This window comes from Phycodurus eques, chromosome 10 (genome assembly GCF_024500275.1).
Source record: "Phycodurus eques isolate BA_2022a chromosome 10, UOR_Pequ_1.1, whole genome shotgun sequence".
NCBI classification, from domain to species: domain Eukaryota; kingdom Metazoa; phylum Chordata; class Actinopteri; order Syngnathiformes; family Syngnathidae; genus Phycodurus; species Phycodurus eques.
The window spans coordinates 15761140-15776287 of NC_084534.1; the positions used below are offsets into that span (position 1 = coordinate 15761140).

General features: G+C 39.4%; 1 protein-coding gene across 1 annotated transcript in view; it reads right to left on the minus strand.

Moving 5' to 3' along the window:
• The window catches only part of dip2bb (disco-interacting protein 2 homolog Bb), a 47466-nt gene that overhangs the window by 29519 nt on the left and 2799 nt on the right, over positions 1-15148 (minus strand). The window contains 1 exon segment of the mRNA XM_061687293.1: positions 484-555. Coding sequence (XP_061543277.1) covers positions 484-555 — 72 coding nt within the window.

The following is a 15148-nucleotide window of genomic DNA, read 5'->3' on the forward strand; positions in this document are numbered from 1 at the left end:
GTTCCAGTTAGAAATTCTTGACTAAGCATTGTTAAATTTCAAGAACTTTCCTGTATGCGTTTTTGTTGCTGCAACACGTTTTGTGCATCTGTAGATAATTACTTAAGATCTTTCAAGCAAAAACAAAAAAAGAAAATCACTATGCATCTTTTCATTCCAATTAGTACCCTACAAAGTGAATTCAGAGTTGTTGTTTTTGAGTTGTTGAGACAAACTCAATATCCATTTTTACTTTCTAAGGGTTTGGACGAATAACGTTCAAACTTCTCAAATGACAGCTTCTGCTATGGTCATGATTGTAAAATATAAATCTTTGGAAGCCCCCCACAGTACAGTTGTTGTGATGTCACTAGGGGGCAGCAGTCATCAATGCCACGTCTCGTGGAAGATAAGTGGTGACTTTTGCGGCCATTTGATGGAAACGCGTTTTGATTTAAAAACTTGTACGTATATACAGCTGATTAATAGAGCAAGGCCATTCACCTGGGGTGTGGATGATGTATGGAGCCAGGAGTTTGGTCCTTTTCTTCTCATAGCCCTTCTGTGTAATGTCACCTGAAAAGAAAGACATTTAATTTAAATCTTTTATCAGCAACGATTGTGAATATGGTTTATCACCACTTGTTTTAGACAGATGGACGCCCACAAAGAGATGCTGAAAACTGCGAAGATGGCTGACGGTGTCAAAGATACGCCTCAACTTTAGACTCCAAACCGTCATGGGGGGGGGGGACAACCCTAAATTGTGAAACATACGGAAGAGTGGGCAAAAAAAAAAGGATGATTCACAGATACCCCGAGGCGCAGAGTATGAGAAAGGCAGGAAACTGAGATGAAATTACGAGGACACGAGAGAGACCCAGCCCGAACAAAGCGAGCGATGAGAGGGAACAGAGGCCTAAAAGCAGGAATGGTTGGAATCCATTTATTTTCCGCACCGCTTATCCTCACTCGGGTTGCGGGCGTGCTGGAGCCTATCCCAGCTAACTCTGGGTAAGTGGCGGGGTACACCCTGAACTGGTCACCAGTCAATCGCAGGGCACATATAAACAAACAAATATTCATACTCACATTCACACCTATGGGCAATTTAGAGTCATCAATTAATCTTTTGGAACCCACACAAGTCAAGGGGAGAACATGCAAACTCCACATAGGCAAGGCCGGATTTGAACCCAGGTCCTCAGAACTGTGAGGCAGATGCGCTAAGCAGTCGTCCATGGCACCTGTCGCCCATGGATGGAATCACTTTGGAAAATTCTACTCTATAAACAGAGCTCGTGAATTTAAAAAAAAAAAAAAAGTAGGACCATCCAAAATAATGTCAGCAATATTTTAGAAAAAAATCCCGCATTATCTGGGCAGAACTTATCTATAAAGATTTAACACCCACCATTACTCATACTACATACAGTACCTCTATTATTTTGTCACTGAAAAACATAAAATTACCTGAGAGTCCAGTCTTTAGCCCTATTATTGTCTATTTTCGAGGAAAAAAAAAACTTGTAATGTTACGATAAATTCACATTTTTTAAAAGGGAAAAATGTCCTACATTATTAACAAGACGTATTTTGTCCAAATAAAAATCTTATAAAAGCAAGAATAGCCTTATTTTTCAAAAGTAGTGATGTAATATTATGATATAAAAGTTGAAGTTTAACAAAAAAGTCATGTTTTAACACCCACACCATTAGTGTAAATTGTACATTGATTCAAGTGTATAGAAACAATTCATTTTTGTCAGTTTTATCCATGGACAGTGTGACCTCTAAAGACGAACAGTTTGCCGTTTGAACAGTATTACAAAAATACAGAACCACCATTAACTAACCTCATCTAAAGAAGTCTATATGTGTTTTGCGTTGCTTTAAAAAAAAAGTGATTTTGTAATATCTATTTCCAAATGCCACCGTATGAGAGTACCAATAGGAAGCCAAAGAGGATCAATAACAACCATAGAATTTAGAAAAGGAACTTGCAGTATGCAGAGTGGTAGGTAGACACTGTCCTGACTGCTCAGTACAATATAACTACTGTAGGTCAAAAAAAATAAAAATAAATAAAAAAACAAAAGCTGAGAATAATAAAAAATAACAACAAACAATACACTTAGTCTTTATGTAAATCACCTTCCAAGCAGGAATCCTTTCTGCTAACTTCCACACACACTTTGAAATATGTTATACTGGTTTTCTGTTCAATTTTGGCGGTTGTTAATTTATTTATACACGCGTGAAATTTCTAACATTGCATTTGGTGTGAAGTAAAAGCCGCTTTTTGTGTGTGGTTTTTTTGATGGTTCAAAGTTGGCAATCTAAAACAGAGTATTTACATTACTTGTCATGGAAAAACAATGATTCTAAATACACACAGTTGGGGGTTTGTGTTTGCCTTTCGAGGTTTCACTGTACTTTACAATCATGGCAGTAACTATTGGTATTTCGGGTTCTTGCAATGCATGCCTCATGGCTTGTTTTAACATGACATGAACACGACACACAAGACGACTGACAATCAAGATGAACAAGCTCATTTTTTTCTCTCTTTTTCCATACTCAATTTGTTTAACCCTTGTAACCACAACATAGAGGTTCTGTACGATTTATTCCATATAAAATGTTATAAAGGTGAGAGTCATGTCACATTTTTTAAGGTTATACTGACACCATTATGGCCATTTCACTTATCAGTTATTGTGTTATCATTCATAATGTAGCGGTGTAGAGACTACCAATATTTGAGGAAATAAAACAATACACATATACATCCACACAACTAAACCAAAACAACACACACTATCAGCTCAGGGGATTGGGATATTTTTTCTGATGGGGAAAAAAAATGGAACACAACAAAACACTACCATAAGTAATGCATGAACGGAACGGTTGGCCTTGCCCAGTCACGTTTTATTTTTAGCTCATGTGAACAGGCAGTTTCACATGAGGGAAGGGAAGTGAGAGAGAGCGTCTTTGGAGGGGGGGAGGGGCTGGACAAGCATTAAATGAATCTCCAAGTAATCATTCTTCCATCTGGATGATTTGAAATTCAGCTTCACTTCCATTATGGTATCCTGGTTCCAACAAACCAATCAGCAAACTATTGCTGAGAATGGTTTAGGAATACAGTGGCTCCTCCAAGATTAAAGGTGGTCTGCACCCAGATGTTGGCCAAACTCCAATTTGTACTTCAGCCATCAAAAACACCTTACTATCTGTACAGGCAGTGTAGCAACATTAACTGTGATGGTTAAATTAGCCAGTGGTAGCTTTGTGCAAGGTCAGCAGAGTTGCACCCAGTTTTGTTGGATGAACAGAACTTCTAATAAGATGCACTTATTTGATTGCTCGGTGAAGTTGTTGATGCTGTGGCGGGTGGTGTTTGTGTTTGGCGATGTGTCCATGTGCCACATACACACAGTACAGTGTGTGTACAGAACTTCTGTCTTAATATCTTTAAGGGCACTCAATTCTTTTCTCTACCAAGCATTGATGCATTCCTGGAAGGATTCTTATGGGATTCTTTGCAGCTCAGTTGTCACAGCCATGTTGATGTCATCCATGTCTTCAAAACGGGTCCCCTTGATGAGCCCACCCCCCTTGAGCTTGGGAAAGAAGACAAAAAATAAATAAATCACATGGAGCCAGGTTGGGTGAGTAGCGAGGTTGCTCCAGCACAGCGATGTTCTTCTAGGCCAGGAACTGTCGGATGCTCAGGACATTGTGAGTTGTCCTGCCACAACTCTCCCCTCTTTTTACGTACTGAACGAAGCAAACACCGCAGGATCTCTTGACAGACGTGTTGGTTGATTGGCTGGCTCACATTGAAGTGGAAAACTTGAAGTTTGTAATTTGGGTTTGAACTATTTCTCTCGTGGCACAATCTTGGAACCTTTCTGTCACACCCAATAATTGTTTGATCCTTGATGTATTTTGATGAAAGCATTTCACAGACATGTTAAATAAATAGGACTAACAGGTCTCCTTTAAAAAGCATATTTGTATCTAAACATGTTCCGCCAGCAAACCCCTCAATCTAAGAGGTTCCATTTAATAGGGAAGAAATAAAATTGTGGAAAGGTGACATGTTACAGATCCCTCTACCCGACTGGGTAGAGGGATCCAATGTAATATGATGTAATAAAAGAATCAATTTGTGTGTACTTGGGAGGCAAAGCGCTTCTCTGCTAGGGTGACGAGGCCCCATCTAGTTAACCCAAACTCTCACAATGATCGAGTCTCATCCATTCTCCAATTAACAATCAAATGTTTCCAAGCTATAGCGTGCGTTCATCCCAATGGCAAGAGTGAGGACGACTCAGTTTAATTTTTAACAACCAAAAAGAGAGAAGCGGAGTCTCCCAACGTTCAGTCTTGCTTGGCTGAGATGATTTGAATTGCAGCAACGCTCTTTCCCTCCACCCTGCAGGCACTCTGTCTGAATTGTAATTAACTGCCGAGCACTATCCCCCTTCTCTTGCTTTTTCTTCATCACAAACACGCTTGCTTTCTCTGCAACATGATTAAATCGCATCGGACACCTGCACAATGAAAACGATCTGAAGACATGCCTGAATGTTGCAGCTGTTTTTTTCATAGAAAACAGAGCCTCCCTTTACACAACAAGATGCTCTGAGGTAGCATACAATAAAAACAAAAACATACTTATGTCTACAAACAGCCTGTCGGACTTTGACTGTGATAAAGAATGCAGCAGACGACATGGTTCTTCTAAATAAATTGTACCGGCATTACCAGATTACTAGCAACCTTTTATTGCTCAACGACTGTTTTTCTCAATGTCTTTATGTCTCAAAAGTATTCTCTGTCAATGGACTGTCTGTTGTCATACTAGAGCAGCTCCAACTACCGGAGACAAATTCCTTGTGTGTTTTTTTGGACATACTTGGCAATATAAAGATGATTCTGATTCTGATTTCACTAGTTTGAAGATTATTTGAACAAGACAGAAACCAAACCTAATTGCTTCACAGGGACCACACATAATGGTTTGTTTTCATCTTGGCTGGAATCACTCTCCTGGAATTTGGAATCTATTGTAATAATAAAATTGTGTTTTTTTTGCTTTCTGTCTCCTGAACACTTAGAATTCTGCTCAATTCATGTGGTTATCTGTCAGTCAAATTTCACAACTTAAAGCAACAGTACAATTGCGAGTAATAATTCCCTTACACTAAAATAAACATCAGTCATAACATTGTGTCTCAAAAGTAAATGTCATGGAATAAACATGACTATCTTAGTCACAGGGTTTGTACAACTGATCAACTCTTGAGTGGTAGCATTAGGCCCTGCGATTAACTAGCGACCAGTCCAGGCCTGGTGTCCCCTGACTCCCCCTCAAAGTCAGCTGGGATAGGCTCCAACCCACCCACAACCAGCATGAGGACATGCAGTATAGAAAAATGGATAGATGAATTTTAGCACCGATGCTAGTGCTAACGTAATAGTACAGCAGTTATGATGCGCTCGTCAACTTTTTATGGAATAAAACTTCCCCTTAAAGTAAACTGGCATAACATATATGTATTGGAATTAGGGTTGGGCATCGTTTGAATTTGAGTGATTCCAGTCCCGATTCCGGTTCCTTATTTCGATTCCGGTTCCAAACGATTCTCGATTCTGATTCTTTTAGAGGGCTGGGTTAAAAAAAAAGTTTGCATAGTTTAAATAACGGGTGCCCAAATTATGAACATCCATTTTCTTAGCAGCCCGCAGCATCGACTAAATTAACTGATTAATAAAAATTAAAAGTGAACATTTGACTCTGGGTTCTTTATAACCACTATCAATATCAAACCTAAGAACTAAAAAGGCAATGTGTGTGGAACTAACCCAATTGACTTAATATTAATTAATTATTGTTTCAGCTAAAACTTAAACATAGCATTGTTAAAATCGTCATTTGGGACTGTTTTATCACGTCAAATGGTTTATATGTGCATGTTTTAACTTGACTTCCTGTTTTAAGATTGTAGCCTTTTATTTTGAAGGGTACACACCGGAACTCAGCATTTTGGCACAAAAAGTAACTTTACACGGAACCGGTGATTTTTTTAAATAATTTTTTCTTCTTCTTTTTCTGCAACCAAATGCTATAAAGCGTTGATTCCGTTCCCTCTACACCGATGAGGCACATGGTCAGTGTTTGTGACACTGTGAAACTGTGACATTTATGTGAATTTTGTCCCAATTCATTGTGATGTAAAGTTGCTTTGGTGAAGTTTTAGCTCAATGTTAAGCTTTTTTTTCCCCTGTCATCGGCGCTTACGTTGGTTTAAAGACTAAAATAAACGCTAAAAACCATCAGTGCAAAACTGCAACCAACCATTTACCTTGTTAGCTGTCTCAATGTTGGCATAGACATATTTTATTGTTTCACTCACCCAATTGACTGAGAATTGACTTCACTGAAGCTCCGTGCGGTGTAGGCTGAGGCTCGGAATGGGAGGGAGGATGTCAGATGCTACACATCGTCAAAGCGTCCTTTGCACAATATAATCTTATTATAAGTGTTGCACAGAGGCGACTGGTCATTAATTTTAAGAAAGTTAAGTCACACTGGTTCGCCGCCGTTGGGCACAAGCACGTCTTTGTGTGCATTCTTCTTTGTTGGTTTTCGCTGCAGCTTCGTTGGCTTTCGCCACTTTCGTCTTCGGGGTGGGCAGACTCTAGGCATCGAAACTAGGAACCGAAATTTTTAAATATGAACGATTCCGGGAGAACCGACAAGTTAGTCCCTGTTCCAATCTGTTCTCGATGGCCAACCCTATCACTTTAGTGTGTGGCCAAGTTTGCAGAATCACTGCTCAACTCTAAACAGTAACAGAACACAAATCCCACCTGGTCCTACGCTCTCGTTTTTTAACAAGAAAAATACTGTTTTTCTTTTGTTGTTTTTTTTTATTGTCAGCATGAGTTCCTCCTGTTACTCTATTTCGTATTAAGTGTATGAAAAATGAGTCCACATTGTGGCTTTAGAGTATTACAAAGTTATCAAAAACTTATTGTTAAATGAATGACTTTTTTTTTAACAAAGAATTGTTTGGAAAGGCAAATTAATGCTCTATAAAAGAAACAACTACAGTCGTGCGAGTCGGAAGTGAGCGTGTGTCTGAGGGTGTGGCTAATTCAGGTAACACTGTGACTCACGTTTCAGTTTGCATGCTAGTTTCTAAGTCAGCACAGAGTAGGAACGCTGACGCTACATGCATAGTCACACATACACGCGCATACACTCATGCATAGGGCCTTGGGGGAGCAGGAAAGGAGTGTAGGGAGTCAATGGAAAATTAGACGTGACTCCTCTTCACCTCCTCTTTGCAAGGATTGACAAGAGGTGTGGTTGACACACCTGACACACTGCATTTCACACATCAACAAACTGCAAGCAAACATCTTAACTGTCTTTTTTCACCTTATTGTCTAGAAGAGGAGATGAGTAAGAGATGTGATCAACCACAAAGGGAGCACGAAAATGAGGAGGTCCAGCCGTGAGGTTGCCAAGGCAGTTCACTGTGGAGTTGAAAGCAAGAAATTTGAGTCACCCAACTGACAAGTGTGTGTTTGTGTGGAGCAATCATCTAAATTATTCAATCTTTCCTGTCCACAAAGCCTCCATGCATTCTCCATATTGCCTGTTGGTGCTGTGGTTATGTGTGGGTGTCCGCATTTAAGTAAGGTGAAAAAAGACAGTTAAGATGTTATGTAACTCTCTGGATTCATTTCCAAAAACCAGTATGTGCCTGTGTGTGACACATGGAGAGCAACAGATGTCCGCCTGGTGGCCTCGAGCAGCACAGAGATCATAGGAACAGCTCCTGTGCAGCACTTAATGAGCATTTGAATAGAAATCAGCTTCATTTCTGACTGTGTCTGTGCTACAGTATGCACACATGTATGCAGAAAGTCAGTCTACAGTCAACCCACGTACACACAAGGTTATTATTTTCCATTCTATTAGTCAAAGATTTACTGAAAAGAACCAATAGCAACGCACTGCCACTTCCAAGCCTGCCTAGAAATGACTAAGAACATGTAAATGAGCACTGCTGGTTCACTGGGCGACACGTTTTGTCATTACAATGATTTGGTCCTCCCGGGAGACTGCCATACAGTATGCATGCATTGGGGATGGACACACCTCATTTCTGATTCAAAACTATTCCTCCAGAGGAAATAACTGATATAGACTTAATCCGTTCCAGCGAAAAACTGTAGCCATGATAGAACATTAACTAAATGCACAGGCAATGTTTTAAGTAACATTGTAACAGCCATAGGAGAGGAAAATAAGTTCATCACAATTAAAACATGACAAAACATAACTCGCCACAAAAAGGCTAAGGAAAAACAACGTGTGGAGTGGAACCGCCGATGCTAGCTGAACTGACGCTGAGGTCTTGCATGTCTCGTCATACATGACGCTCAACCTCAGAATTTTAGTACGACTTTTAAGGCATATTTTTCTCATAAATGCAGGTCAAACTCAAAATAGCACAACTATTTTCTTTTTCAATTAAAAAAAAAAAAAGTTTTCATGTTGTCATCATGGGGTGTTGTGCATAATTCTGAGGGGAATTTTAATTTAATTTTTTTTTTTTTTAATGTGAAAAAGGTGAAGCTCTGAGGTTTTGAGCTTCTGTACTGACTGTCATTCAGCCGTGTTCACATGCTGACATGTTACTTCATTTTGTTAGAGTTTGGCCTCTGCATTTTATTGTGAAGCTCCGAGGTGTTCTACTTTGTTTGGTTAAGGTAGTGACTATTTATTGTCAACAGATAATTGCAATAAGTGGAGTATGATTTTATGCAACACAGACCATGATGGAGGAACATGCTTTCTTTGGTGAGATGAAAAAAAGTCCACTAATTTCTGAATTAATAATTATGCACTGTAAAAAGTCAAATGCAAAATAAATAGTCCCCAACAAGGGCATGATTGAGGACAATAGGAACTGATTTTCCTCATGAGATTTGTTGACAAGAGGAAACGTGTACAATGATAGCCTTGATGACAACTGGGATAAGGAGTCAAATAAAGGTGAAACGAGGAGCAGATAGAGACAAGGGCTTGGTGGTGTCGTGGTGGCAGTTGCGAGAGATCCGTTACATCCCGGCCCAGTGTGGCTCACAGGCTTGTTGCCCCCTGATACTCTGTGACCTAGATTGAGAGACGCAGCCAGGACCGTAATCTCTCGTTTCCCCAACCCCCTTTCAGTATAGAACAGGCTGCTAGCGGGTAAGAATAGCCTTTTCGCCATGCTAACATGTAAAGCCTGTGTATGTATTGCAGTAATTGATGCTGGATTAAGAGATTGTTCTTATTTTCTTGGATGGAAAAAAGTGGTTCATCAAGTGTGATGAGGAGTTAAGGGTGCTGTCAGAAGGACTTTATGAAAACTCAATGATGGGAAAAATGATTCCAAACCCCTGGTTTATATACTTGAATGGCTGAAAGAAGCGATACCGTTGTCATATTACACAGTGGAGCATTGAATGCCCATTCGGTCATACCATTCGCAATTTAACGAAAATTATCAGGAAAAATACTTCAATTCGAGAGTCACAAGACATCTCTTAGTTTGAACCGCTATGAATAATGTCATTGTATTGTGCAAGACCTTGGCGTACCGCACCATAATATATGACAGCTGTATGAATGTCATGTTACTTTTATGATGGTGACAGTTTTTGTGTTTATTTCCACAATTTTCTGTGACAAAAATAGATTTGAAAAAGATGAATGGAGGTCACCTAGCATTCCGGAATAGATGGTGTTTGAACGTTGTCGTTCCACTATATTAACCTAAATCCCAAGATGACGATAATATGCCAGTATACTTTGTACAACTGATCACTGATTAAAGGAAATTTATGAAAAAATAACCCTTAAATTCTTGAATACAATTCTAACATAACGTTTTTGTTTCCTGCTTGCGAGCCATATCGTATTAAAAGTATGGGAACATACCTCAAGCAAGCCTTAAACGAACGTCCTCTCCTGAGCACCGGTGACCACCAACACACGTTTTTCCCCATGTTGTTCTTATAATAGTCTTGTTGTCGTCGCCACAGTAACGAGTGTACCCGGTCGCATTTGAGTTGACAAGATAAAGCCCAATAATCGTAAAAAACGGGATGCGGTGGTATCGGAATACAAGATTTTATTGCAGTAGTCCGACATAGTGCAATCGTGAAAGAGAAAATTTGTCACGTAGTCTGATCCGGCATTACGTGTTGTCTGTCTCAGACGTGTTATCTCTCTACACCTCAGACATGTTTTTTTTTTTTAATAACTTTATTGGCCGTCAGATATTTACAGTACTACGTCAAAAGACATGCGACAAGGCTAAAAATAAACAAGCTTTTGGATTCAAATATACTGTGCACAATGGAGATGCGGAGTAAATGTATTTTGCGGAGCGGATCGGCGAATTATGACATTAAAGCCGATCAGCCAATCATCATAAAATGCTAAATATCGACCGATACCGATAAGGCCGATACCAATCCGGCCCTGTGAGTGGCTGGTGACCAGTTCAGGGTGTACCCCGCCTCTCATCCAAAGATAGCTGGTATAAGCTCCAGCACACCCGCGGCCCTTGTGAGGATAAACTGTACGGAAAATGGATGGATCTATTATACTGCTGCCTGGTGGCCAAGCATGCACACCAGAAGGAGCCACACAATCAATGCATAAAATCATGAGACACAAACTTATATTCTACTAGTCCTGTGTTTTTATAAAGTACAATGAGTGCAATTTCCATTAATGAAAAAAACATGTTTAAAAAATGTTGTTGGTGCTTTGTGCAGGGGCTGGAACAGTTTAATGGCAGTTCCATTAATTTCAATAGGGAAAGTTGATTTGCTCTGTGTTTTGAGTTACTATCATGGTCATGGAACAAATTATACTCGTAAATCAAGGCACTGCTGTAATTCTTGATCCTTGTGTTTTAAGTTATTCAAAGGCCTGGGGAAACGTTTTAAATTGTGAGGGGGGAAAAAGCATACTTTAGCTCCTTTAAAAGCACAATCGAGTCTGCTACAGTATCAGGTATAACAGTTACATGTTTCCTGTAGGCCAAATTCAGTGAACAAATGAGAATTATTACTTACTATTATATTTGTATATGACAAATAAATAATTAATTTGACTAGAAATCTCATCAGGCACGCATCAAAAATCTCTAATTAGCAATTGTAAGTTTCTGTAGGATTCTCAGTCTTAACATCCAAACAATCAAGTGCACAGATGCCTTGAGGGCTGCACGCTACCAAGTTGAGCAGCTTTAACAGTTGTAGCTCACAGTTCGAAATTCCAGTCCGCCTCAATCGCAAAGTCTTTGATCCCCTCAACGGCTTTCTTTGTGTCCTGGCAGTTAGACATTAAAGTGGGTGGTGTTTTCCACGTACACATACACAAGCTGCTGGAAACAACCATTTCTGTGATGCATATTTTCCTCTCTGCTTGTTACGGAAGGAGCCCCAGTTCAAACAACAATGGGAAGATTGTTGCAGAAAAAAGATTGCCATGAGAGCGCTCCCGACTTATTGGAGCGCCAGATGCTGCTCGGCCCATCCTAAGCAGACCACACCACTGATCCAGACGGGCGATGCATTTGACAGTTGGAGAACGTGGCAGCATGGCGAGGGCATCTGGACAGCGCAGAGGCTTTGGTGTAACGTTGCAAGCAAAGACAGAGGCGTCATCCTCTGAGGCCTGGAACAGCCCCACTCGGGGTGTCACCTTACTACTTGCACTCCAGCCTGAAAAGACTGAAAAAAAGTAGATCTCATTCTGACATGTTCGAATTTCTCCACACATCTACCTGCATTTGGAGGAAGATAAAAAAAATCTAGTTTTTCCGTTCACCGCTCTGATTCTTTAATTTTTTTTAAATTTCTCACCTTTAAACATCTACATTATATCTTTACAGTACAGTAGAAATATTTCTCTCTCTGTTGATATTATTCATGGGTTGCTGATTTACAAATGTACATTTGCATAATTCATAATTTCTCTGAAACTTTTAGAATGCCCATTATATTATTTACAAAGAAGCTTCTCCACGTCCTGAAGTATCTACAGTAATATTTTAAGAGAACTTATGAGATAAATTTGCACTTACCTTTGAAGTTTAGAGTTGGAAATAATGTATATAATGCTTGACTAAATACTGTAACATTTGAAACAATTCTGTAGGACTATACATACCAAAATCAGCATCCTAACTGTTGCAGTATCAAAGATAAAGATAAGTAGGTACAGTATGACTAAACGGCCAAAGGATTGTTAGACTCTCTCTCTCTCTCAAACTGAGACGTTTCAAACAGAAATGTTTTGTTTTCTGGTCTTGTCCTTCCATTTCAAACCACACCTCAAAATCTGAACAGAATCGAGAGATTGAACAAAACCACAAAACGTTGGTGAAAGTTGGAAAAGCCCATCGCTTGCAACAAAAGCTTACGCTCTTCACTCAAACCTGAGAGCTTGGTTGCTTGATGAGGTCACTCCCTCTCAAGAAGAAAGTGTTGGTTATGTGGATCACAACTTGAGTGATGCTGGAAAGCCGGGGTCAGCCTGAACATCATGTTGAGCGATAGCATAATACATCCAGGTCTTGTGTTATAAAGTGGACCATGGGGACACTTTAGTATGAAAACCATGTGTTCTGCTGTAGTTGTAGGTATGTAGAATGGAATATGGAAGAAAAATAAAAAGTCTGCAGACTGAAACTTAAGTTATAAATCTTTGACAGGTAAAACTTTGGTCTTGATTTGATTGCGATGTATATGCTCTTTGGTAATACAACCCTAATTTTAATGAAGTTGGGACGTTGTGTTAAATAAAAACAGAATACAATGATTTTCAAATCATGTTCAACCTATATTTAATTGAATACACTACAAAGCCAAGATATTTAATGTTCAAACTGATCAACGTAGGCAGATTAGCTTTACATGGCAGCACATGAGGGAGGCTGAAATCTGACTGGACAAAATCTGACATACACTTACTGTAAGCAGTGTAGGCAAGAGAAATGCTACGAAATTAAGCAAATAGGCTATTGGGAATGAATTAATACCATTCATTGAACAAATATTGGAATATAGGTTGTAAATGTACAACCCCAATTGCAATGAAGTTGGGACGTTGTGCTAAACAAATAAAAACAATACAATGATTTGCAAATCATGTTTGACCTGTATTTAATTGAATACACTACAAAGATATTTAATGTTCAAACTGATAAACTTGATTGCTTTTAGCAAATAATCATTCATTTAGAATTTTATGGCTGCAATACGTTCCAAAAAGCTGGCACAGGGTCAAGTTTACCACTGTGTTACATCACCTTTTCTTTTAACAACATTCAATGAACATTTGGTAACTGAGGACACTAATAGTTGAAGCTTTGTAGGTGGAATTCTTTCCCATTCTTGCTTGATGTACAGCTTCAGCTGTTCAACAGTCCTGGGTCTCCGTTGTCCTATTTTACGCTTCATAATGTGCCACACATTTTCAATGGGAGACAGGTCTGGATTGCAGGCAGGCCAGTCTAGTACCCGCACTCTTTTACTACGAAGCCACGCTGTTGTAACACGTGCAGAATGTGGTTTGGCATTGTCTTGCTGAAATTAGCATGAAAAAGACGTTGCTTGGATGGCAGCATATATTTCTCCAAAAGCTGTATGTACCTTTCAGCATTAATGGTGCCTTCACAGATGTGTAAGTTACCCATGCCATTGGCACTAACACAGCCCCATACCATCACAGATGCCGGCTTTTGAACTTTGCGTCCATAACAGTCGGGATGGTTCTTTTCCTCTTTGGCCCGGAGGACACGACCTCCACAATTTCCAAAAACAATTTGAAATGTGGACTCGTCGGACCACAGAACACTTTTCCACTTTGCATCAGTCCATCTTAGATGAGCTGGGGCCTAGAGAAGCCGGCGGCATTTCTGGGTGTTGTTGATAAATGGCTTTTTCTTTGCATAGTAGAGTTTCAAGTTGCACTTATGCATGTAGCGCTGAACTGTATTTACTGACATTGGTTTTCTGAAGTGTTCCTGGGCCCATGTGGTGATATCCTTTACATATTGATGTCAGTTTTTGATGCAGTGTAGCCTGAGGGATCGAAGGTCACGGGCATTCAATGTCGGTTTTCGGCCTTGCCGCTTACATGCAGTGATTTCTCCAGATTCTCTGAACCTTTTGATGATGATATGGACCGTAGATGATGAAATCCCTAAAGTCCTTGCAATTGTACATTGAGGAACATTGTCCTTAAACTGTTCGACTATTTTCTCACGCACTTGTTCACAAAGAAGTGAACCTCGCCCCATCTTTGCTTGTGAATGACTGAGCAATTCAGGGAAGCTCCTTTTATACCCAATCATGGCACCCACCTGTTCCCAATTAGCCTGTTCACCTTGCAGGATGTTCCAAACAGGTGTTTGATGAGCATTCCTCAACTTTCTCAGTCTTTTTTGCCACCTGTCCCAGCTTTTTTGGAACGTGTTGCAGCCATAAAATTCTAAGTTAATGATTATTTGCTAAAAACAATAAACTTTATCAGTTTGAACATTAACTATCTTGTCATTGTTGTGTATTCAATTAAATATAGGTTGAACATGATTTGCAGAGTATTGTATTTAGTTTTTATTCGTCCCAACTTCATTGGAACTGGGGTTCTACATGCACAATGAAATGACCGCAAATACAAGAACTGTATTAGAATTGAGGTCTTTAAAAAGGATAATGATGCGCAATTAGAATTTTTAAAAATGATATGTTCTGAGAAGTCCAACAAAATATTGCAAATATCCGAATACATGTCGGTAGACACATATTAAAATGTGCCCAACAATATTCTCCGATTGGTATTCATTTTAGTTTTGAATTGTTTGGTGGATTATATCAGGGGTTTCAACCCCAAGTCAGTGGGTTATACAGTATATAATTTGCTAGTGGTCCACAATAAAACAATAACCTTGTTTAAAATTATAGGTTTTGTTTTTTCCATCCAGAAATTATATAAGCCTATTTAGGAAAGAAAAACACTTCTGTCCTCACACACTGTGTGCAACTCTGTAGAGCACCTTTGTTCATGCAA